This window comes from Poecilia reticulata, linkage group LG4 (genome assembly GCF_000633615.1).
Source record: "Poecilia reticulata strain Guanapo linkage group LG4, Guppy_female_1.0+MT, whole genome shotgun sequence".
In the NCBI taxonomy this organism is placed as follows: domain Eukaryota; kingdom Metazoa; phylum Chordata; class Actinopteri; order Cyprinodontiformes; family Poeciliidae; genus Poecilia; species Poecilia reticulata.
Genome location: NC_024334.1, coordinates 11527625 through 11553656, shown reverse-complemented (window position 1 = coordinate 11553656; position 26032 = coordinate 11527625). Strand labels below are relative to the sequence as shown.

The following is a 26032-nucleotide window of genomic DNA, read 5'->3' as shown; positions in this document are numbered from 1 at the left end:
AGGTCTTGTGGCCAACATTTAAATTTTAGTTTTGTCAGACCACAGGAATGTCACCAAAAATTGAATTAGTCTCTGAGTGCATTTGAAAACGTTTTCTGCAGCTATTTGAGTCCTGGCTTTGTCTTTCCTGGGTGGCATTTCAGGCTTTTTTTTTTTTTATTAAGTTATGGACTATTCCACATGGAGGCCATTCTGTTAAACTTTTGGTCACATGGACCAAAATCAATCCATCCATCTTCTTGACACCCTTTTCCCTTAGAGGGGTCGGGAGGGTTGCTGGTGCCCATCTCCAGCTAACGTTCCGGGCGATATGGACCAAAATCGTGAAGTCAAAATGACTTTAAGACCAAAGAAAAGGTATTTTACCGAGCGATATATCAATTAAACACATAAAGTAGTCAGATTTGATGGAAAGGGAAGTGTAAATGATTCCAGGTCCAAAACCTAAAACGGGCTTTCCGTGTTTTCCTTATTAAAATAAATAAAGTTACTTAATTTCCTAGTTATCAATTGAAAGAAAAAAAACACAATTTAATAAATTCTAGTCAATAAAATCAGGATTTCTGTCACTCTTTCTTTGAAAATGCATGCTTGCTGGAAACAGTCAAGTTTATTAAATTAATTGAAAGCCCATTTTGGGTGCAGCAAAGTTTTATTTTGAGTAAAAAATGTGCGGACTTTGCAAGAGAATGTAAAAATTAAGATTATATCTTCTTCTTTTTTATTTTTTAAAGAAATGTATCTTTAAAAAAATATAACCTTAACCTTGGCATTGAGCAAAAGCCCTGGCTGAGAGCCTGAAGCGGCGTGTTTAAAACCACGCTTTGGCTGTCACGTGACAGACTCAGCCCACTCCACGCGGGTCCCATCGTCCTCCTCCTCTTCCTCTCTTTTGGCTGTGAGGGCGGGCGTGACCGCCATAATCTCCTTGCCATTGGTGTAAAACAGAGCGGGGGTTGCTCCATGCTGTCGTTTAAAAAGGGGGACTTGCACTGGAAACCCACAGAGGAGAAAACAGTTTCTGCAAAGCTGCGTCTTCGTGACGGCGCTCACGTAGCCCACGTCCTGTCGGTGAGTGTGGAGACTTTCATTCATCCCTTCAGCTGCGTTTATAAAGCGCAGGGCCGTTTCTGAAGCCTCCTTGGCTGAGACTAGTGCAACAAAAATAGGTAAAAATCACCATAAAGACTGCAGCCGGTGTTATAATTATTGTTTTGTTCTTTATGTGCCTTATTTAAATTGAACTTTTCATACGTACCGGCACAAATTCATACATGATGCTGTGCTTAATAATGTTTACGTTTGTCAAAAGGGAAAACCTGTTTTATTTAGGTTTTCTGTATATTTCAGCACACACCCTGAATAAACATGCTTACAGATATGTAATAATAAATGCTTAGTTATTGTTGACATGATCTGCTTTTGAACGGATGTTTGTTGGTATCGGTGTAAAGTGCAAAGCTGAATTCAAAATGCAATCCTATAGTTTCAATGAAAATTGGACGTTTTTCATTATTATAAGTTACATTATAAAAAGTCTTATTTTTCTTATGATATCTTTTTTTAGTGACAACAATTAATTTTCTAAGCCAAAGTACAAATATGTGTTGCTTCGTTTAGGATGAGGACAACGAAATTCGTTGACGCCCCTTTTTTCATTACACCATGACAAAAATAACATGACTCTTGATGACCTCTGAGTTTTTGTTGAGGAGACTTTATAGGAAGGGCTAAATGAACGCAAACTCAGATGATTTATGGACTTGTTTTAAATAGGCTATAAGCCTTTTAAAAGAACACCTTAATTGTTAAGGGAGACAGTGGCACATGTGGATTTAAAGCGTCCGAAGGCTCACCGCACTGATATTTTTTCAAAGATAAATTATTACAAATATGCATACAATGTTACCGACAATCGGCTTGTAATAAATTTCATATTAAGCCATAAAATTCCGCACAACTCCTGGCGCACATGGGCGCTAACATCAGGCTAAAGTGCGCCTTTAGCCTGATGTTTGACCTTATCAAATTGCATGAGGTCAATTTGGTCGCATATAAGTTACTGTTATGTGTAGAAAGTTTTTATTTTGACTGGTCTAGGCTTGTAAAATACGGAATCGTTCATTATTTAGTATTTAAATAGGAAACATAAGGGCATCAAAACTGTCACGGCGACCATGACGTACGGCACGTTGCCTTCGGGTGCTGACGTCACGGTTGCCTAGAAACAGACTACAAACATCGCGCAGCTCTCAAACACCTGCGCCTTTTGAAAAACCGTCCACCCGGTACTACACCGCGTCCTCAGCAGCGAAAACTTGCAAAAAGTACAGACGTGAGTAGGAAGATGCGCTTTCCTGGATGGACAGCTTCAATGAAGTTGAATTCAAGACGATTTAGAAAACGTGTCAGTGATTGTTTTAAGTGGCGGAGAGTGGACTGGTTGACATCAGACAGAATGGATCAGGAAAACAGCACTGGAGGTGATCAGTGATCAGAATCACAGTTCTTCTACACTGAAAAAATTAGAATTGGGGGGTTTTTGAATTTGCACAAACAAATTAAGTTAATACTACACAATTCAGTCATCTTTCTTGTATTTACACAATTGAATAAAGGACCATTTACTTAATTACCAACAATAATGAAACTACAAATTTTTCTTATGTTGATTTAACGTGATTAAATTAGATTACTAAAACCATTGTAATCATGTTTTATCATTACCGGAAATGATGCAATATAACGAAGACAATAATTAAATATGATTGGACAATAATAAGAGCGGGCTTTTGAATCTTAACCAATAAGAAGACAAACCAGATAATTTTAAAGATATCGCGATTGCCGCGCANGACTTGACATAATAATTTTAACAAATATGTACAAAAGAATTGTCACAAAAGTTACATTTGGCAGCATGTACGTTCAATAAAGTTGATAGAAATCTATCATAAACCTGACAGCATCTGTCATGAACAGGAAGGAGTCTTTATGAATGTCTGACTGTTATGAAGTGTCATTTAGTAAATAATGACACTTTAATGCAAAGTTGGCACTTTTAATGCAACGTTTGGAGCAACTTTTCATTAAAAGTGTCATTATTTACCAAATGTCACTTCATAACATTCATAGACTCTTATGTTCATGACTGTCATGTCAGTCTTGTKCACCCYGTCAAATAAAGTGTTAGCCAGATTTCTACAAACTGTTTGAACATGTATTAATATGAAATTAATGCTGCAGTATGTAACTTTATAACTTTCTTTTTACATATTGGTTAGAACTATCAGTACGTTATGTCTGTATAAGACAAGGCTCAGTTTTTTTCACTAATTATCTGTGATGTTTTATTGTTTGCAATGTAATAATATAGTGATAGTTTAAACAAATTACAAAAAAATAAATAAATTCTCWGGGGAACATACAGCATCTTAAAGGTTKACCTTTAACATATCTCTATAAAAGATTWAATGATTTARAAAAGTATCAGCATCATACATGTTCAACTTTTTTGAACATGTATGATGTTCAAAAAAGTATTAATCTCATGTCAGTCATATGGGCACCCTGTCAAATAGTGTTATTGAAATCTGACTTACTTTTCTACATAATCTTGTATATCTCTTGTACAAATATGTTCCAGATTAACCTTCAAACCTGCCGTGTGTAACTTATAAAAACTAAGTTCTTTAAAAACACTTGTATAAAATTTCCCTCGTCATTTACAGTAAAGCAAGAGACATAAACTGGAAGAAATCCAGCGCTGTCTTCAACTGACATGACTTTGTTATAATTTTGGCAAACATGTAAAAAAAACATTTTGCTTACTTACATACTGCAGCTTCAATGTCATGTTACATGTTCAAAAACATTGTTAAAATCTGAAATACTTTTCTATATCATGTTAAATGTGTTTTATAAAGCTTAACTTTTATATTTTAATATCCATTTTATATCTTAAATATTAATATATCAAAACTTGATATCATTTCATATCTTAAATAACATGCTTGTTAATAAAAACTGTATTTCAGGTAAGACTCAATTTAAAAATGTTCTGTGTCTTAAATGTAAAAAATGTTAAATACAAAATGGTGATTTAGGAATGTTCATTTAAATAAAGTTCAATTGTTCAGCAGCACTTGCACTTTGTCTTTCTTGTCAAAGATCTGTTTCTTTTTTATTTAATTTTTTACATTAGAAAGGTATATAGATAACTTGAAAAAATTAAGTAGGATTTAAAGCTGTAACATGTGTTCCAATAACATGATAGAATTGTGTTGACACAACACAATTTCTTTGAGTAATACTGGCAATGAAACATAAGCTGGTGTTATTCATCATAATTGTGTTACTAAGACATAAAAAAAGTTATTGATAATACATAATATATTTACATTATGGTAAGAGATAAAATGTTTGTAGTTTCAACTTAATATTTTCAAGTAATCTCAGGTAAATAAAATATGTTGATTTGACAAGCTTTAAGTATTTGAGGGAAAGAGGGAAAATATGTCTGTTCTACTTATTTGCATTGTGTGGGACCGATGTACACAATAAAATTAAGTAAACTGAACAGCTTTTTTCTTTCAGTGTATAATCATCTCCTGAGACTGGTAATGGTGATGATGGTGGTGGAACATTCATTTCATGATTGGTTCCGTTTCCTGATGTGCTTCAGTGGAACATTGTGGTTTAATTGTTTTAGATGTTGAGTTTAAATGATCATTGATACAGTCGTAGTAGCTAATTTTATGTTTAATAGGATAATGTTACTTGTTAGCCGTTTATTTTCGATTTACAGTGAATAAACATATATATGAGGAACGCAATTTGCAATTTGTTTCGACTGGTTAAAATATTTTATTATTGAAAGCAAGGTCAAAACAATACGTGAAAGACGTGAAAAATGTTAAATCTGTTTTTCTATGTATTGCATATTCAGATATGGCCATAACTGGTTAAAAGCATTACTCATTTTGTGTTAATAATTCAAGTGAATTGATGAAAAAAAATTTACATTTTACATATAATTTTGTCTGCTATCGATTTAATCGACTTTGACTAAAACTAAATGACATTTTTGTCAAAACTAAGACTAAAACTATATAAAAATGTGCTGTAAAAATTAACAGTTTGTAGATGTTTTTAAGTCTAATAAAGTTCCTCTCTGCTTAAATTGCACATTTACTTGAATTAAGATACATATGAATACATGTTGAATGTAATCAGTGTACTTTATTTTGTTGGTAAAATTCAGCCAACAAAATAAAAAAAAGGAAATATTGGTAATAACTTTGCTCTTTGTATTAAAACAGCCTGCACAGCAGCAGATAGCGATTAGACCATCAGGGATCCACCCAAACAAATTCCCCTCCCTAAAAATAAGCCTTCAAAAGACGACAGTACAGTTGTGCCAGATATTTAAAATCATCGTATATTACTTACAAATTAGTCTTTTGGTTTTTTTAAGAAACAACGCAATAGAGAACCTTAATTGTTCATGTCTTTCACATGAGAGACATTAACAATTAAGGTTCTTTATTGTGTTTGTCCTAAAACAAAGGACATAGAGTGGTCCTTTGTTTGATCATTGCTCAAACAATGATCAATTGTTTGATCATACTACTGATCTATTAGATCACTGATACAGTAGTATCAGTGATCTAAAACAGCCACTCTGGCAGATTATAAATAAATTTAGCATAATCTCTCTTGCTTAAGGACTATTTTGGATTAGTTTTGCACAGACATTACTGGATTTTACTAGTCTTACCATCATTCTTCTGTCCTCTCTATGAAGGGATGTCTCTGAGCTCCATCAAGACTTTCACCCTGGAGCTGGACGGTCCTGCGGATGCGGCCTTCACGGTTGGGGAGGTGGTGTCCGGCCAGGTGATCCTGGAGCTCAGCAAGGACACACGAGTGCAATCCATGAAGGTGCAGGGCAGAGGGGTGGCCACAGCGCACTGGTTGGAGAACCGCGGCATGAACTCGGTGTACAACGACTACACGTCCAAAGTCACCTATTTCAGAAAGAGGCAGAATCTAATCCGAGGTCAGTACTGGTGGTAGATAATTAGGTTGCACAACACTTATCATTCTTTTGGTGGATGCACAATGTGGCTTTTATATTGTAATCCCTATGAACCCTTTGTGCATGACGAACGGCAAAACAACGCGCTCCTGTAAAGCCTGTTTAAAAACAGACATCTGTAGCTTAATATTGCTTTTATTTAGTTGATTTCACTTTATAAATGGTCATAGGTGCTGCTCAGTCGGCGACACAAACAGACAAGGATGTAAACCACACTTGTCATTTTATTGAATAACTTTTAATGAGGAAATATACGGCAGCAATGGATAGCAATCATAATGACTGAAAGCCCTTGGTGGAACCGCGGATTAGCAGCGAACACTTTACAAGATGATCAATATCAAATGAAAAGTATCTATATACTTTATAAGTAAGTCTGATTAGAAAGATATCGAATAATGTATTATGAAGGAATGTCTCTGAGCTCCATCAAGACATGGAGGTACGTGTCTAACCGTTAATAACGAGGAAACAGTGTCCACCATCATGTAGCCAAACATGTATGGAAAAAACTGGTCAGCATTTCCTCTGTTGTACGGTTTTACGGCTGCTCAGGTGAAATGATGTACTGATATGAATCATGTGGTCTGAATTCAGGCTAAGTAGGTAATTTGATCAACACGTCAGGAGGGAGGAGGTACGGGTCGGTTGGTTTGTAAGCTAGCTGTTTCAAGCTTCTGTAAATATCGCCGTCTATGAGCCCCAACCAGGTGTGTTACAATCACAGACAAATTAGTTTGACTCCAACAAGTAGAAGCCATGAATAAACTGGCAAAAACAACTTGGGAAAACAATTTCAGTCACTCTGTTCAATACTCCTGATCCTCATTTCTGACATCCGTCATGGCGCCTTGAATGATGAAGTGACGTAGCTGCAAAGGGCTTATATGGTAGCTTGTAGGATTAGGATGTAATGTCTCTGAAAAGTGTGTTTTAAATTTCCTGATTAGGCAGCAGTGTCTGAACTGTCTTGCAGTCCCTGAGGTTTACAGAGCGAACGTGCTCGAGCCAAATGTGTTGCGTAGAAACCTGGGAGAAGGTCAGATGGATCTGCCTGATAACATAATCTTTGACATTAAGCACAAATCCATTAGTGCAGAGTCCAAATACACACTGTGAGGCAAAAAGAATGAAATTCCCCCAGTGTGGAGAAGACAGGCAGCTATAATAATGGAATAACCAGACAATAAGCAATAAGTAGGTGAGTAAAGAAACTGAAAATAGGTTTTAATGTTTGGTCAGATTGGTAGGTAAGCTCGCTTTAAAGGCTGTCTATCCATTTTATAGCTGTAAATAATGTGTTTATTTGACAGTAATCAAACGGCATGTCCTTTTATTTATTTTTTTTTAAATTTTACTAAATAATCTATTTGACACTCTTTAGCAGAGGAAATTATTAAATGACTGATTTACTTTTAGAAAAGTAATTGTCTAAAGTTTAGTCTCAATTTCTTCACAAATCTGCAAATACAAGAGAATTAGTGAAAGAATATGCGACTCTCAAAGACTCTCAAATGTTCAGTGATTCATATTCAATCTGAATACTGAAATTAGAGATAAGTAATATAAAATAGTGTTTTTTTTTCTTTTTTCTGTCTTGACCTGAATGCACCATAAATAATAATAAAAAAATCCAAATAGATTAAGATTATAAATTATGAAACAGGTAAAAAACATGAGGAATAAATGGTGAAGTAAAAACCTTGTTTTCAAAGCAGAGATAATCGCAGACAAATGTGAGGAAATGGAGCCAACTTTTTAAAAAGACACAGCCTTCGTCACCATGGCAACTAGGGAAACACGACGTGGTTCTGCTTGGCCCCGCCCACCTCAACAGAGCAGCTGCGTATCGTTTACAAAACAAAACTTTACTTCTCTCATAAAAACTGACATTTTCCTACAATGTAATTTTTTTTTTAGTTATTCTGTTTGTGTCTTCATGGAATTTCAGAGAAGAGTCGCCTTCCTAAGATTGAAATGCCTCTTTGTTTTGAGGCAAACAGCTTCATCTCTGCCACTGTTTGTGTCACAACACTGAGAAGGCCTGTGGTCAGAGAGGAGCTCGCATGAATAAATGCGTCTGCTTTCCCCCTGCATCGGCGTTAAAGCGATGTTTTCAGCCGCAGCGGCGGGCTAATCGCACCGAGTCATCTGGGCAGCCGCGGGGTTATCTGCCACCTCGGGAACCTCATGGTGCTCCTCTCAGTTCACTGTGCTCACGTTCACCAGCAGGTGGCGCACTTGTATTTATGACATTTTAAAATTATTTCAAATAGTTCTTCCATATGAAACATATCCACATGTAGACAATTTTTCTTGTAAAATTCTTGATTCTTTTGAACACCTCAAAAAATAATTTGTGTCAAAAAGGATTTCTTTTGGAAATTTATTAAACACATTTTTATTTTTATTTTTTTTTTTTTTTCTTAAATAAGAAAATCAAACCTTAGAGTTATATCTGCTCTTTTTTCTTTCATTGCAAAACTGTTTCTGCACGCTCGTCCTGCAGCATGTCTCCAGTTGGTGGCACTAGAGAGCCCCTGTCCCGGGGAACAAAGGAGTAAACAACTTTGTTTTTCACAGAGAAGACACAGCTTTTGACTGAAGGAGTTGCACTGAAAAGATAATAATTTACCAGCTGCTGGGATGAATTTCTAGTGGATCTGTATCTAAGTTTAGGATGATTTTGCTCAGATGTGGCTTTGTTCATTCATTCTAATCATCAGTAAGATTAATGTTAATAAAGTAAACGCTGCAGTTTGTTTGTGATTGTTTCCGTCACAGCAGCAGTTTGCTGGGACACTTTTGCGCTCAGCTGCATGTTTTCATCTGCGAGGCGTCCCACGCATCGATACAGAAGAAGTGGAGTAAACAGCTTTAGTCCAGAGTGAAACAATTTTCCCCTGAGCGCTGCCAGAGCGGGGCATGCTCAGTAAGCCTGTTTTCTTCTAAGAACCTGTAACCATCAATCATCACCCTGTTTTCCTCCTCTGGCTCCACACCCAGTCTGGATGTTTATTGTGCTGCCTTCAGGGACGGTCCGGGAGTTTAGAGTTTTGTGCTTAATCGGTGTTTTTAGTTTCTCTTTGTATAAGATTAGTTCTTGCGAACTCTGGCATCATAATCTTGGGTTGCTCTGATTTGGTTCAATGTTTCTAACATTTTTCAAACATATTGATGTCTGTGTGTTGAGGTACAAATGGTCAGAAATGCAGATAAACTGTGTCTCTTCACTTTTGAATGGGATTTAAAATAAATATACTTTTACATTTGGAGCTCCAAATGGAAACATTGTTTTTTGGGGGGTTTTAAACTGCGTTTGAAAAACCCAGTTATTAATTAACTATTAATTAACTCAGTGGCCAGGCTAACTAGTGTTAGCAGTGCAGGCTAATAGTAGTGTATTTCCCTGAATTTTCAGTTCTGTTAACTTCTTCTTTATGTTAATACCTGAACTACAACCCCAAATCCTGAGAGGATTTTAAGAAAAGGAGGCTTTGTGGGTGCAGAGCAGAGTGCAGAGAGAAGGAGGAACTTCAACTTGCTAACAAACTGATGGTGTCATCCAGGACATGTTAATGTGGGATATTATCCATGCTGGCTGGAAATTGAGCTGTTATCATGTCAGAAGCAGTCTTCAGTCAGAGGCTCCTTCAGATTTGTTGCAAGACTGACTGCTACTGGAGATCCTTCATGCCCCCTTCATCACCATCTAAAACATTTTAGAGATACTTGAGGCAGTTTAATGTTTTACGCGATAACTATTTAAAAATAAAAATATGGTGTGAAGTGAAAACTGTGGATAAAACTGGACAGGTTATGCAATATTTCAGATATTTAAAACAAACTAATCAGTAACTATCAATATCAACTGATATAAAATGTGTTTTTCAGTCATACCATTCAGCCCCAATGCTGGGATAAAGTTGAGTTTTCATAACAATACACAACAAGCTGAAAACGTCTAACTCTGGTTTAAACATCGTTTAGAGTCACTACCGTGGGACTCGTGGGGAAAGTGAATGTTTACTGAGGCGGCATTAGCTATAAAAAGCGTGGGATTCGCTGAGTTAGGGAATGTGTTGTTTTGCAACTTCGGTTCTGTAATGTCTGTGCCACGGAGGGGTCCGTGAACGCAGCCTCCGCTCTCCTGAGGCCTTACATAATAAATTATTAGGCCACGCCCCCTCGCTCAGCCACCAAAAAGGGCTGCCGTCGCTCCACACTTTGAGTTTGCAGCCAGACAACGGGGAAGCGCAACAGCAAGTTTAAACTTTCTGCGCAACACAGAGAGACTTACCGAACCGACTCCCAGAAGAACCTCCGAACCTGCGGAAATGATTTTCAACAAGTTGAAAAAGTTCCTGGTGGTGTTTGACTCGCCGGAGCTGGACTGCGCCCCGGTGTTCAGCAGCGGGGACGTGGTGTCCGGACGGGTCGTGCTGGAGCTGTTCCGCGAGACCAAAGTGGAGTCCCTGAAGCTGCACGCGGAGGGGTTCGCCAAGGTGCACTGGACCGAGTCCCGGTCCGCCGGCTCCAGCACGGCGTACACCCAGAACTATAGCGACGAGGTGGAGTACCTGAACCGGAGAGAGGTGCTGCTGCAGGCAGGTCAGTCCGCTGCTGAGGGATGCGTTTGGGAGCACCGCGCCGCTTGTTGTTCTGCAAACTGGATCAGAAACGAACTCAAAAAACAGTTTATGTCTTTATAAATCAGATAGATGTTGCATTTATTTATTTATTTATTTATTTATTTATTTATTTATTTTTTATTTTTTGCATAAAGTTGAGGAACTCTTATTGCATTCTGGTTTAGTGAGAGAGAGCGCAGCTGCCTCCTCATTGTAAAAACATCTGCTGGAGCAGCCTGGCTTGTTTTCTGCTGCAGAATGAGGGAGCCTCGGGTTTCTGCCTTCATTCATTCAGCACAAAGGTGTTTAGGTTTAAAGGGCACACCAGGAAGTTGGCACTTTTATGCTGCAGCTGAACTTTGTCCTGCAGAAACCTGCTTACACTTTATCATCTTAACTTATTGGGTTTATTTTTAATCCGTTTAACTTTTGAAAGTTGCAAAACGTGATGATTAAAGAAATGGGGTGGGGGGGGGAAACATCTGGTCTGCTGAACCCAAACACGCGTTCTTGAACCTGTTCTGCAAGACTACAGTGGTTGAAATGGGCTTCATCACATAGCTTGAGGCAGAAAAGCATGTACTCTATGGAGAACCGCCCCCTCAGAGCAAAAACAGAAACCATGTGATTTGAAAGAAAAGCAGAGAGCCTCACCAAACTGAATTTGCTGCGTTAGCCAAGCCAACTTCATTTGTAGACACTTTTATTAAAATAGTAACGGCTTTATTCTCTCCTGTGTAAAAGAAGAGAAGTCTGAACGTGTTTTTCTGCGTCCCCTCAGATAACGGCGAGCTGACAGTCCTTCCTGCCGGCAGACACGAGTTCCCGTTCAGCTTCCAGCTGCCGGAGGAGACGCTGGTCACCTCCTTCGAGGGGAAGCATGGCAGCATCCGCTACTGGGTCAAAGTGAAGCTGCACAGGCCGTGGTGTCCCGTCAGGAAGATCAAGAAGGAGTTCACCGTCATCGAGCCCATCGACATCAACACGCCAAGCCTGCTGGTGAGCAGCTGGGTCGCGCGTTCGATACCATATCTGAGGTTTAGCATCAACTGATTCAATACAGGGTTGTGCTATCATCCTGGCGGGGCACCAGGCTGATGGTACAACCCTGCCAGGCTAAACATTGATTTTAAAAAAAATAAAAAAATGTTTTGCCTTTTTTAAGACTTTACAGTTGGAGTTTAGGTATTGTTAATGATGTTTTCCAATACCACATAATTCACCAGGGATGTTTTCAAATGTTCTGTCAACTTAAATAATTTTTTAACCCACAAACACACCTGATGACTGGCCTAGCGCCTCCTACAGCCAGGCTTAGTAAGTTTTTCCGGGTTAAATCAAGTAAATGTACTAAATTATACATTAATGTAAGAACTCTGCACCAGTACATCACACTTTAAAACACCAGTAGCTCCACAAACTTGTGTTGTGTAAAAACAACTCAACTTTAATTGTGTACAATCAGTCCAGCTAGTAGAATAACATCCAATGTAAAATAATCTGACCAAAGCAAAAGGCAACAAACCTTCTTTCAAATGGTTCAGAAAGTGATGTTAGGATTGTAAAGTATAGAATTAGACTGAATAGATCGGCTATTATGGATCGAACACATTGACACAATACCCGATCCAGATTTTTTTGTCAATATTGGACCGATACAGATATTGATATTGGTGCATCTCTGTTTTTAATTCTGGTCCTCATGGATTTTCAAACTGGTTCTTACTGGTTTTTGTTTGTCTTCAGGCTCCTCAGGCGGGGACGAAGGACAAGCTGGCCCGGACGTGGTACCGTAACTTTGGACAGGTGTCCGTAACCGCAAAGATCGACCGCAAAGGTTACACTCCAGGTAAGAAGACCCTCCATAAATGTGACACCTAGCAACCCGACGGCGGCTGCAGGTTCTAACAAGTCCCGTCCCCCCTGCCGCAGGTGAGGTCATACCTGTGTTTGCCGAGTTTGACAACGCCACGTCCAGGTCCATCGTGCCCAAAGCCTTCATCACCCAGACGCAGACGTTTATCGCGCGCGGCACGATGAAGCAGAAGCGCTCGGTGGTGGCGACGCTGTGCGGAGACGTGGTGAGCGCCAGAACCCGGGAGACGTGGCACGGTCGGGCCATCAAGATCCCGCCGGTGGGGCCGTCCATCCAGCAGTGCCGCATCATCAAAGTGGAGTACATGCTGAAGGTGAGTCCAGGCTGGTCTTCATCCTCCATTCACACCTTGGTCCGTCACAACAAGCAGGCCTGTCACAATAAATCGATAAATCGCATGATTAATTAAAACAAGATCATTGATTTCCACTTTTCTCTCTTTTTCTGACAAAAACAGGATGACAAAAATCTGCTTTGTTTACAGAGATGTCATAATTCATTTTATTTGTTGTTTTTATTTATTTTGAACTAATCAACAGTTTTAAATGTTGGTTAGAATTTGAAGTTTGTTGATCTTTGATAATAACTTTGCCATTACAATTATATTACCTGAGAAAGTAATGCAATCAATAGTTAGCCAACAGGCAATCAGGAAATATTAGACATTAAAAACAATTTCAAAAAGGTGATAAATCATGATACATTTTTCACAATATTCAATAAACAATACAATAAATTCTCACCTATGCAAGTTTACCATCTCAAAGACTAATAAGCTGAAATATCAAAAATAAAACACAGCAACCAAAAACCACTAATAAAAAGGATTATTAACTCTCTAAGCTACAAATATTAACCACCAGAATGAAAATCATCAAACTTATTTTAATTTATGATGCGATTAGTTGATTAATTCCGTATTGTGACAGGTTTATTCATACACATACGTCTCCATTTAAGTGCTAACTCTTTGTTTTCCTTCTCCAAGGTTTGCGTCGATGTTCCAGGAACTTCCAAGCTGTGTTTGGAGCTGCCGCTCGTCATCGGCACCATCCCGCTGCATCCCTTCGGCAGCCGCACATCCAGCATCAGCAGCCACTACAGTGTCAACCTGGAGTGGCTGCGCATGGCCATCCCGGAGCAGCCTGAGCGTGAGTTTCCCTTCAGCGACCCGAACCGGAAGCTCCGCCAGCTTGAGTCGGGTCGGTCGGATAACCGAGTCTGTTTTCCCCCGCAGCTCCTCCAGAGTACAGCTCCGTGGTGACAGAGGAGGAGGCGGAGCAGCAGAACAACGGCATCGCCCCGCCGCCGGCCGAAGACCTGAGCGGCATCATGGAGCGGCCACTCATGGCTTTCCTTCAGGAGTTTCGCTTCCGACCGCCGCCGGTCTACAGCGAGGTGAGCGACTCCAAAGAGAAAACAGTTTATTACGTAAAACGAAGAAAAAACATTAATAATGTGTCTAGGGAGCTAGCTGGATAGCTGTTTAAATAAAATCAAAATATAACTGAAGTTTGTCAATAATTCAGTTCAATCAGGCGAACGTTACTTTTTCCTTCCACTAAACTTTCAATAAGTTCTTTATAGATCCAAAAGGGAAATTGAATTAAACTTGCTTCAACATGTAAACGTCAGTGTTAAAATTAACTTGAGTGAAGCACAAACTGAACAGAAGTTACTTTCATTCAGTCAAAAAGATTACATTTAAAGAGACTTTATTGATCCCAAAGAGAAATTAATAGAAGATGTTTGGCAAAGAGTCGATTTGGGCAGGAAGGAATTCCAGTAGCAGTCAATCATGCATCAACTTTAAAGAAGCCTCTGACTGAAGATACTCTTATCTTCCTCTTTCTTTTGAGAAAATCTGAACTCAGACTGCGTGTGGCTGAATCTTACTTATCTAACGCTGCTCTGTTCTTCTTCTTCTGGTGTCCAGATCGACCCGAACCCTCAGCCCCCCCACATGCGACCGCGCTGCATGACGTGTTGAACCACGAGCCCCGCCTGAGCGACGAGCTGCGTTACTAGCAAAACGAATCGAGAGATTTGTCTTCTTCTGGATCTAATCCTCATTGCTGAATGAGCGCCTGAACCGCAGAGCCGGACTGCAGCGCCACCTGGTGGAGGAGGAGCTCACAGGAACTGAAAAGCTGGCAGACAGGAACGGTTCTGCCGACACGGGGAAACGGCTTCTCTGCACCAGTTCCTGTCCTTCACAAGTGATTTGTTTTTCAAAAATGTTCCTGCGATTTTTCCGTCTCTCAGAGACGAAGCGCCTCCCAGTCGACGATTCCCCTCTTTTTGTGAGACGTAAGGAGTTTGGGACTTGTTGGGCGTTTCAGGATCACTTGGTATTTATCAGGCAGAGTCTTTTTCTGAGCCGACTGTCGACTCGGTTTGTAACTTTGCCGTTTCCTGGCAGCAGGCAGACGCCAACCCGCATTGCTGCGCGTTGTTACTGGACAGCCGCGTCTGTTACGTGATGTACCTACAGGTGTGAAGGTGGAGCAGAGGATGAGATGCGTTTGTTCTTGAATGCATGCCGCTGAAGACGTGCAGAAGGGAAACGTGCGCCTGAATGATCTGCATGAGAGTTTTAGAGGCGTTTTCCTCTCAGAGCTGGAGAAACCTGAGAGAAAAAACTAAATGGTTGAAATCGAAGAGCAGTTTTTGTGTGGAAAACACTGGAGTGCTTTGGTTTAAACGGACTGGCAACAGGAAGGATGTTGCATTGTTTTGTTTTTTTTGCGATGAGCAGCGGCGGCGGCCTCAGTCATGCGGACCGAGCCATTCGGTGCTGAGAGGTCGGCCGGTGAAAGCTGCAGACGCCACTGAAGCATTCCACTAAACTGACTGACTTTGAGGATTTTTTAATTTAAATGTTCCTCAACTTCCAAAAAAAAGTCAGTTTGTACGAGTTCAGGGTCAAATGTGCAAAGTTGGGGCACACTAAAGGAAAAATTTATTTTTATACAAAATGTTGTTTTGTCAACTTTTTCTATTTGTTTTTCCTAATAAAACATTGAAATAATATCTGCCTTCAGTGCTTCTTTAGATACAGTTTTAGTTTCTTTACATAATTGAAAAGTTGGTAATTCAGTTCAATTTGGAAAATTATACTTTTTCCTTCCACTGAACTTTCCATAAATATGTTAAAATGCAGCACTAAGTCAGAACTAGTGGCTTTTGTAAAACACAAACTGAACTTTATAATTCTTGAGTAAAGTTCAAAATTATTCATCCCCCTGTCAGATTCAGATTTGAAGTTGTTTCCATTCAATCACAAAGATTCGATTTAAAAAAGGAAAATTAAAAGTTGTAATTCACATCATCCTTGTATTTTTAGTTACTGCGCAGTAGCAATCAGTCTTGCAGTGAATTTTAAGAAGCCTCTGACTGAAGACACTTGCATAAAGACTGTTATGTAACAACATGAAATCTGGCCAGCAGAGATTACATTTCACAGCATCGTGGACTGGATGACATCAGCTGCTGCTAATCCATTGCATTTGCTTTTGCCGCTCCTCTGGATTGCAGACAGACGTTAAAGTCTGGAACATGATTTCTGTCCTTTATGGCTGTTTTCTCTGCTCTTTTCTCCTCTACATCCATCAAGCCTCCATTTTAACTCCTCTGGGGTTTTGGGGTCGTAGGTCACGTATTTAAGCTCTTGATATGCTGATCAGCTGTTCCTGGTTGTAAAAAAATTTAAATATTTAAAAAAATCACCTTGTTGCCATGGTTACACATCATCACCACTGACTAAAACTAGAAGTGTCAGACTCATTTTCATTTTGGGCCAACCTGCTTGAGTTTGACACATGATGTAAGAGCAAAAAAAAAAAATTCCTACCACACTTTTTCCTTCCACTCAACTTTCCACTAATATACTTGAACACAACACTCTGCATAATATTCAGTTTTTAATTAAACTTGTGTAATATTCTAACTTGGGTTTAAGCCATAACATGAAAACACATTATATCCGTTTCACATCATTTTAATTTGAAATATGGATTAAAGAATCGTTTTCAGTTATTTTAATTTGTAGAGATGCAGACGGGTACCCACGGTCGACTCTGCAGTTTACTGGAAGAACAAGCTGCGCTCTCGATTAAAATAACCGTAATTACAGACCAAAACTAACATGGTGACAGTTTAAATGTGTATTGTTTCTTTTTAAAGCAGCTGTTTGGGTTTCATCCAGGATCTTCTTGTTCAGTTCTTAGTTTGGTCACATGGATAAATTCAGCAGGAATCCAGCCGTGTTTTGGCTCGTGTAAGAATGCAGGAATGAATAAACTACTGAGTAAATTACAGCATGAAAAACTCCCACACTGAGGCCAAAACACAATGAGAAAATGTTTAACAAACGGAGGCGAAGGAGGACGACAGCCTGGATAAAACATGAAGCTTCAACACTTTGAAACATCGAGATTTATAGATTCCATTCATTTTGATTATTATGAAAATCAAAACTTCAATTTCTCTCGAAATGCATTAATTGAAAGTTAAATATAATAATAAAAATGGATTTTAATACATGAGGAAGAATGTAACAAAAAGGTAAAGATTATAATCGTGGTGTATCCAGGTATAATAAAGGAAAGTTAAGTGGACGAAAAAACTTTGGTAGAATAACTAGCAGCTCCGTCTGAATGCCGGCCCAAGGCATACGCAAGTTAAGAGGCTTTTACTAGTTTCACAGCCAGATTATTTCACTTTTATTAGTATCTATTGTGAATTATTTTCTTAAAACAAGCTCCAATATTTTGCTGAAAAGTTACTTGTAAGTTAGTTTCATCTTATTTCAAGTGTACTAAGATATTAGAAACTAGACAGAAATAATTGCTAAGATTTTGTGTTGTTGCAGAGAGAGCACCATAATCCTTAAATCTAAGAGAATAAAAATAAACCTGAAATGTAAGAGTTAGTGTTTATTGAATCTATTTAATTTACAAGTTTCAGTTTCTGGATTGAATTCATGAAAACAAAATTAAATATCTTCAGATTTGTTTTGTAGTTTTACGCTGTTAGAAATAATAAGCATTTACACGCTTCAGTTTTTTTTACAGCATAAAACTAATTTTTTTAAAGCAGGAATCCATGGTGAGTTTATAATTTCCTCTCTGAAGCTTCAGCTGGTAGAACCAAAGTCTGAGATCGGACCGGGACGTAAATTCTGATCCGGTTCTGACAGGAAGTGTGTGGCTCTGACTCCCAGCAGCCCTCAGCGTTTTTACGGCGCCGCTCGCACGGTTTCATGGGTGACTCAGAGTTTATGGAAAACGGTTTGTTTACAGGAACAGGAGCAGGAGTTTGGATTTCAAGCCTTCGGGTCAAACAGACAGACGATCACGACATTGTGCAACAGAACCAGACAAACCGACCGAACCTTTCCGTGTCGCAAACTTGGGACCAAATATTTCTGGTTTCACTCTGAGCCTTTCATGCTGGGTTTGTTTGTTTTGTGGGTTTGTCTTCCTTTCACAGAACTTTGATTTTATGATTCAAATATATTGATCAGTGATTGGACTGAATATAATTTATTATTTTTACAGGTAAACAAAATTCATTGTTTTTTAACAGTGGTGCATAAACAGCTTCCTACAAGCCTATTATTTATGGCTTTCTTACTTTCTTAACTTTCCTTTTTTTAATTTATGAATAAGTCTAATAATAAGAAATTTTGCTTGACGGTAAATTGTTCCAGAAGTTATTGCGATAAACAATAATATTGTTGTTTTGAGATTATTTTCAAGTAATATGATGATAAAGGCATAATAATAATGCAACAAATCCTGAAAGATTAATAAACGTTAAATTCTACTGAGCATTCAGCCCTGGAACTGGAAGACATTTTAAATATCCAAAATCAAAAAGCAAAGCAACAAATTAAGTTAATTATTAAACAAAATTACCCCTAAAAAAGTTCTAGTTGAGACAAATGAAGCAGAGTGAAAACTTTTATCATCCAGTTTTGGAGAAACAAAGAGAGAAAAACGATAAATCATGAAATTATTGTTCTTGTTTTAATTTATGCTGATTGCGACGGGCAGACATATGATTATTAATTTTATTGTACAAATTTCACCACACTTTAAGATACATTTCTAAGTTTGGTCAAAACATTTATGGAAAAACTATTTTAAAGTGTATTATGTATTTTCCAGGCACATAATGCCATTTTATTGCACAATTAAGTAACTTTATGTTACCTTCATTGTTATATCTACAGCTCTGGAAAAAAGTTTCTCTGATTTTAATTGTTATAGGTTTATGTTTGAGTAAAATGAACATTATTCTTTTATTCTATAACCTACTGACAACATGTCTCTGATATTACAAGCAATTTTTTTTATTTATTTGCAGAAAATGAGAAATGGTGAAAATAACAAAAGAGATGGCGAGCTTTCAGACCTCAAATAATGCAAAGAAAACAAATTCATATTCATTTAGTAACAACAATACTAATGTTTTAACTCAGAAATGAATATTTGTTGGAAAAAACAGAAGATTTTCAATGGGGTTCAGTGCAGTGGCTCTTAGTTACATTTTTCCAGAGCTGAATGTTACAAAAGAAAGTTTCTGTCTCTTTAAGAAGCTCCTACTCTTTCTGTCTCGGCTTATTTTAAGTCAATAATTCCTTAATATTGATGAAAACTACTTTCACTGGCAGATTGAAACATGGAGAAACTGTCTTGTTATAAGTATAACTTTTCTTTAATGAGTATTGTGGAATAACTTGCTTTAAAAAACTCATACTTCTTGCTGAAAAGTTACTTCTTAGTTGGTTTTGTCTTATTTCAAATGTAAGATATTTGAAATCAAACCTCGACCAAAGATACTTAAAATTTTGTTTCTGAAGTGTTTTACAAAACTTTGTTTTGTTTGTTTCATTAAAATCTTACACATTTAGTTTCTTATTGAGCTGATAAAATACAAAAGTTTGTTTACTTGTAAACATTTAAAAAAAATTTGCGGCCCCTCAGGCCTTGATTTTGGCACAAACTGGACTAATCTCTGCTGTTTTTATTATAGTGTTAAACGATGATGTGACTTTTGAGTTAAATTAGATATTTGTGGACTGTAAAATAACAGGTTCCATCGGGAGTCATTTGTAAATGTGCAGAGTTATATTTCTGTCAAACTATCAGTTAGAAAGCTGCAGCCGCTGCACCCCGTACATCAGAATCAGACATCATGCATGTATTTATGCTCCACCTGCACGTCTAATATGCAGTTTAGTGTTTATGGGCCTCAGAAATAATGAACAGATCTGGTCTGGTCGCACTTCCAGACACAAACAAACTGCATCAGCTCCTCTGAAAGGACACTTGAGGCTCCGCCCACCGGCTGCAGGCCAGCCAATCACTGTTTGCCGTGCTTCACCTGACCTGCGTCAGCCAATGAGCATTCAGAGGGTCGGCTGTGTTTACTGTAATTATGAAGAACTTTAAAGCCAGGGAGATTTAAGACTTAATACCAACATCTTGGGTTACAGACTAACAGCTCCAACATGTCACCCCCCACAAACCCAACATGCCACTTCCTGGTGCGCATAAATAATACGCCTACCATATTTAACCGCCTTTAATTAAGCTGAGGATGTTACAGCAGTGAGCAGGTTGTTACCTGGATGCTGCACAGGACAACTGTAACATGTGGTGGTTTTAATGATGGACGCCCTTCCCTGAGCTAGAACAAAACACTTCCCACAAAAATATAATTTAACCTTACATTTAAGAAAAAAAAAAAGTGCAAAAAAAAAAAAAAAAACATTGTTTAAAAGAGTTACATACAGCAGCTTTAAGGGTACAACATCTGGGCTTTTTTTTAAAACCCAATCCTTGCAATTTTGTTTTTGTAAAGAATATGCTGCTTATTTGTTTTAAAACCTAAACAAACAACAACATAATTTCTTTAAGGCTCATGTAGGAATGACCTTTAAGAACGGCAGCTCAATAATAATAATAATAATAATAATAATAATAATAATAATAATAATAATAATAATAATAATAATAATAATAATAATAATAAAAGCCGGATTCTGCATCCTTCGAAGGCCGGATTTGTAGAGCGATTACGTCATAGCGCGGCGACAAGGCCTGTCAGATGTCTTTTTTTTTTATTAAACATTTTGAACCATAGACATAATATAAGATATTATATTATCTTATATTATGTTTTATATTATGTTTATGTTTTGAACAGAATCACGTGGCATATATGTACAAGAAGATGTCAAGTCTTACAGGCTTGTGGCACACATAAAATAAGATGGTAATAAAATAAACATATACATTGGTCAGACATCAAACAGAGACTCCTTCAAATGCGGCTTAAAGAGGCGGCCTTCTCGTTTAAAGGATGGATCCGGTGTATCCTTAACCATATCCCATAATTCATTGCGGGCCCGAACACCGGGCGTCCAGGCAAAGCAACAATGGACCTTACCAAGCTCCGCCCAGAAACGCCCTCGAAAATCCCACGTGACTGCATGTCTCACAGACAAAGCCTCGCGGAGCTTAGTTTCTATGTAAACATGGCGTCTTTCATTTCAACTGACTCTCTGCAGATTATTTCTGAGTCGACTAGTGCAGCATTTCTGTCGGATTTTCACAAAATATCAGCCACGACAATGGAACCCACAAGTTCATGTCATCTTTTTTGGACGACATCAAGGTGTTTGAGCCACGCGATGCCTCCAACATTGTGCGCGTCACAGCTAAATGCTACCGGTCGATGAGGAAAACAGCAGATCCTCAGACCCTCAGCATAAATATAGCTGTGGACAAGATCAATGATACCTATTGTTCTTGCAAGGCTGGGTGAGTCGGACATTCATGGTTTTGAAGGTTACTTTTGAAATCACTGATTTCTGTTGGTAAATGTTTGAGTGTCCCTAGGCCTGATGCACTCGGTGCTAGCGTGGCTAACACGATTACAGTTTAGTAAAAGCTAGCGTGGCTAACACGATTACAGCTTAGTAAAAGCTAGCGTGGCTAACACGATTACAGTTTAGTAAAAAGCCTTTTCAGGTAAAATAAAATCTTTAATGTATGTCAGATACGGTACACATTGCATATTGATCTGTTCAGCTAACGTAAGACTGTAACAGACAGGCTTCAAGGTGTAGAAGTTGTTTTGGTACTGCCATTATGCTGTACTTGGCTAAAAGGTTTTCATAATGGATGTGTTTATTATTGACTTTATTTTTTTCATTCACTAAACACAAAGAAAGCAAAGCAATAATACTTACGCCAGCAGACACTCCTTTGTTCTTATTGATCCTACGACGATTGAGCTGCAAATGCGGTCGTGTACAAGCTTTGATCCAAGCAAGACTTTTCGTTTCAGATTTTGGAAATCTGTGAATTTTAGTTCCACAAACACGATCAGGATACCTGACATTGCCTGTACAGATACCCCACTGACAGTGGAGAACCATTCTTTTTCTAGTCCTGACGCAAAAACTTTCTGCCGGTCTGCTAGTCCACAATGTACATTAGCATGAGTTTACTACTGTAGCTTGTGTTTGTGAGACGGTCAAGCACGTGGTAGCTGCGCTGTGATGTGAAATGGGCATTAGCCAATGAAACGCGGCCCCTGTGGTAAGGTCCATGGGTGTGAAGAGCGGCAAAGTATTTTGCTATATTGTTTTTTTTTTACAAAGTTTTTAGGCGAGAATGTAGCTGTGTAAGTTTCAAACTTCTGCTGGTTCATCAGTTCATCATCTAATAGCAATATTGCTCAGACATTTTCGGACATGTCTGCTCCAGCTGCATTAACAGCCAGAACAACAGCTGAAGTGTATTTTGTATGGGTGAGGAAAAAATGTCTCTATGGATGGAAAGGTTATAAACACCTTTAAAAAATAAAAGATTATACAAGTATCTGGAATTAGATTTCAACATCAGCGTCAACAATCAGTTGTGTTTTCATATTTTATCACAGTTTTTGATTCCAGTTTACCGGAAATGTAACAAGCATTAGAAAACCAGTTTGGACCCAAAAACCAGTTAACTTCTTTTTCCAAGTGCTTTTTCTGTCCCCTGACAAAATGATGCAATGAGCAGCGTTTTCAAAACCCACCAGCGTTTTATGGAGTTTGATTGTTAAAATGTAACTTTAAGTATGAACTTCAAATATTGAAAAACAAATATATTATCTCCACTTCACCTGAAAAACATGGTTTTTACACCTCTAAAAAGAAAAGGATGATAACATGTTCACTTGATGTTCTGAGCTTTGCTGTAAATTTTGCATCATGACCTGGATGTGTCAACATCAGCTGCATTTTAAGTGTCACATCTACACAATAAAAGCTTTTCACAGATCATTTAACAATGTTAAATGATCTGAGAAATGGTTTGGATTTGAAGGTTAAATTCAGGGCAAATCCTTGATGCTACATAGTGAGAAACAAGATGTAAAAGTACAAAAACACCATAAGGCTTTATGAGTCAGTTTGTGGAGAAACTTTATTTTTCAAATAAAGATGATGTACAACATTATGTCAAACAGTCAAAATATGGAAATAGTGTAGTTATACACTAAGATCAGGAACTAATACAATCAGATTTCATTGAATCAAAATGAAAAATGAAAAAAAAAAACATGACACACCCCAGTTGAGTGGGTTTGTCATGTTTTCATGAAGAGTGTTCACTCTGGAAGTGTTTTTACAAAGCAAGAAAAGTCCAATCTTGGTGACGGAACCAGAAAATGCTCAAAATAACACTATATAACATTTGCACAAACATTAGAAATCTAGACTTAAGTTTATTCTGCAGAAGATAGTGAGGTAAAATGCATGCTTCACCTTTGCAAATATGCAAAACCAAAGCAGAAACTTATTTACAAAAAACCCCCCCCAGAAAAACAAACTTTGGGGAAAGTTGTGCACAACTTTAATCAACATAATCCATACAAGTGAAAGTTTATCTGGGAGACATTTTCATATTTAGACAACTCATATAAGGAAATGAAGATTATTAGCTAATTAGTTAATTTTTGACTTGCATGATATTTGCTAATGCCAGGGCTTTTTAGCATTCTGTATCTCTGCAGAAAAATTAAATATTTCAGTTCTTCCTGTTACTGCAAAGACAAAAATCTGCAGATCACTTTCTTCTGGCTTGTTGCCGTTCTTTTTACTGCACGTTAATTGTTTAACCGTGTTATGATTAGTCTGGGACACGATGTACGTTGAGCCGTCAGCAAACCAAGGACCCCTGATAACAAACTTCCTCTTATTTTTAACCAAACGCCGTCTATAAAATGTTGCAGTTGCATCATCGGATTTTTCCAGACCAGGTTCTGCGTCACTGTTGCCCAATTCGTCTGCAGCCTTGATAAAGTAAAAACAAAAAAGAAACATGATTTGAACATTTCTTTGTTAAAGAAAACACATTGTTGAGGTTTCCAAGAGGAAGAAAAATTTCCAGATTTGTTTCTCCTTACGCCATTTAGAGTCTGTTCTGAAGTAAATTCAATGCAGATGACAGAAAAACAGTGGCAGACAGATCAAAACAAGTCACTGCCCCTCCTTCGTCTCTGATTAGAAGGACACGTTATGTTTTTGAAGAGATTAAAAGGGTTTCCAATAATAAACTGGTTTGATGGTGTTTTAAGACCAGACAGATCCGAGAAGAACAACACAATATACCGTCTGAAATCCAGTTTAATCTCTTTGGGTTAGTTTGGCCTTGCAGACTAATAAAAGCTCGGAAATTGAAGCAGACAGTGGGTGTAGCAGGTTTATAAGATTCAGTTAATTTATTTGCTAAAAGCAAATAAATTCTCTTTATTTGCTCAAAACGAAACCAGGTGACTAACCATTTTAAATAACGTTAACTCTGCTGACGAGAAGAATGCTGGAATATCCAGACATATTGTCTTGTGATCTTGTTGATGACTACAAAAAGCCTGCAGCTTGCTGAAGGACATTTACCAAAATGAGAGGGTCGTGTACACATTTTAGCTTATTTAGATAAACATTTATACTTAACTTTTATACTTCCATTTGGGTCCCAACTGCTTCTAGAAACAGTCCAAGCGCTTAAAATCACCCAGCCAATTTTTTTGCCCTATAAGTTCTGGTTTTTGTTTGGAAAATGAATCGTTTCAAAAACCTCCTGATTGTTAAGTCATATTCAACGGGCACTGCGCCGTTACCTAGCAACCTCAGTGAAGCTCAGTGCCGTTACCTAGCAACCTAAATGGAGCTCCAGTCCGTTTGGTCAGCTGGTTTTACCACTGTACTGGAGAAGAAAAGTGTTTTGTTTAGCATTTAGAAATATTTGTTTATGTAATGTTCAAAGACGGTTATGTTATATTGACTTTAATAAGTTTCCATGTCTTTATGAAAAGTTACTTCTAAGTTAGTTTTGTTTTATTTCAAGCGTACTAAGATATTTGCTCTAGAAACTGCAGTTTTTGCAGTGCTGAACTGAGCAGACTAAAATCTTATGTAAGAATGATTTTGTGTAAAAAATGTAATGAACATGTTTTGTTAACCTGCTGTTAACCATTAAACTTATTAGTTATTAAAGTGGAAATGTTTGTATTTAAAGGACTAAAATGACAATAATTCATATAAATAATGACAAATGAAAAAAATCAGGCAAAATAATTTTTTTCCTAATGATTTTCTTTCAATGAAAAACTTTGAAAAAGTTACTCAAGTAAATGTAATAGAGTAAATGTAACTAGTTACCTCCACCTCTGGTGAGACGCATTACTTAAGCCAATGTTTTGAATGTTGCCAGAGTTCGGTAGAAAATAGTCACATTTACTCAATTACATTTACGTGAAAAAATGTACTTTTAGGAGTATTTTTACTATGCTGTACTTTTTACTTTTACTTAAGTAATTTTATTCTGAAGTATTTCTATTCATACTTGAGTAAAATTTCTCTATTTTCTACCCACTGAGTGAAAAACAAACATGTTTTAGCCAAAAATCCACCAGACTCAGACACACACCTGCAGTTATTGTTAAAGTTTCATAAGTTTTATTTATAAAGAAACTAATTAGGAAACATTTTCTTTTATTTGTTGTTACTTATATAAATTATATAAGTATAATTTATTTTTGTCCTTAAAATACAGAAATTCCCACCTAACTTTATATTTTGTTCTGATTGTCATTTTTAAATATGAAATGGTTGATAATTTGATTAGTTACTCAGTGCTCAAGTTGACTTTATACCAAATATGTTTTTTCTCTTAGTTGAGTAACTTTTAGATGGCTACTCTTTACTCTTACTTGAGAATAATTTTTGGTGCTCTGTCCTCCACAGGGTATGGCCAAAGCGACAGAAGCGATGGTCAAAATAACAGAAATGATGGTAAAGTGACAGAAATGATGGCCAAAGTGACAGAAGCGATGGTCAAAATAACAGAAATGATGGTCAAA

At 37.6% G+C, this 26032-nt stretch overlaps 1 protein-coding gene across 5 annotated transcripts; it reads left to right on the top strand.

Moving 5' to 3' along the window:
- Positions 1-872: 872 nt before the first annotated feature.
- arrdc2 (arrestin domain containing 2) lies at positions 873-15635 on the top strand. 5 transcript variants are annotated; one of them, XM_008406629.2, is made up of 9 exons: positions 2267-2512; positions 4599-4619; positions 5807-6061; positions 11513-11730; positions 12478-12580; positions 12664-12920; positions 13596-13758; positions 13845-14005; positions 14544-15635. In XM_008406629.2, the coding sequence occupies exons 3-9, from the start codon at positions 5809-5811 to the stop codon at positions 14595-14597; spliced, it is 1209 nt and encodes a 402-aa protein (XP_008404851.1). In that variant the 5' UTR covers positions 2267-2512; positions 4599-4619; positions 5807-5808; the 3' UTR covers positions 14598-15635. The 5 variants fall into 5 exon arrangements, with proteins under 5 accessions (XP_008404850.1, XP_008404848.1, XP_008404851.1 ...); XM_008406628.2 differs by lacking the exons at positions 2267-2512; positions 4599-4619 and adding an exon at positions 873-1071; XM_008406626.2 differs by lacking the exon at positions 4599-4619 and having other exon boundaries at positions 2266-2483.
- Positions 15636-26032: the final 10397 nt, after the last annotated feature.

Coding starts and splice junctions, on each gene's coding strand:
- arrdc2 (XM_008406626.2), top strand. CDS start 2,348: ATGCGCTTTCCTGGATGGACAGCTTCAATGAAGTTGAATTCAAGACGA. Junction 2,484..5,806: donor TCAGGAAAACAGCACTGGAG/GTGATCAGTGAT, acceptor CTCTCTATGAAG/GGATGTCTCTGAGCTCCATC. Junction 11,731..12,477: donor TCAACACGCCAAGCCTGCTG/GTGAGCAGCTGG, acceptor GTTTGTCTTCAG/GCTCCTCAGGCGGGGACGAA.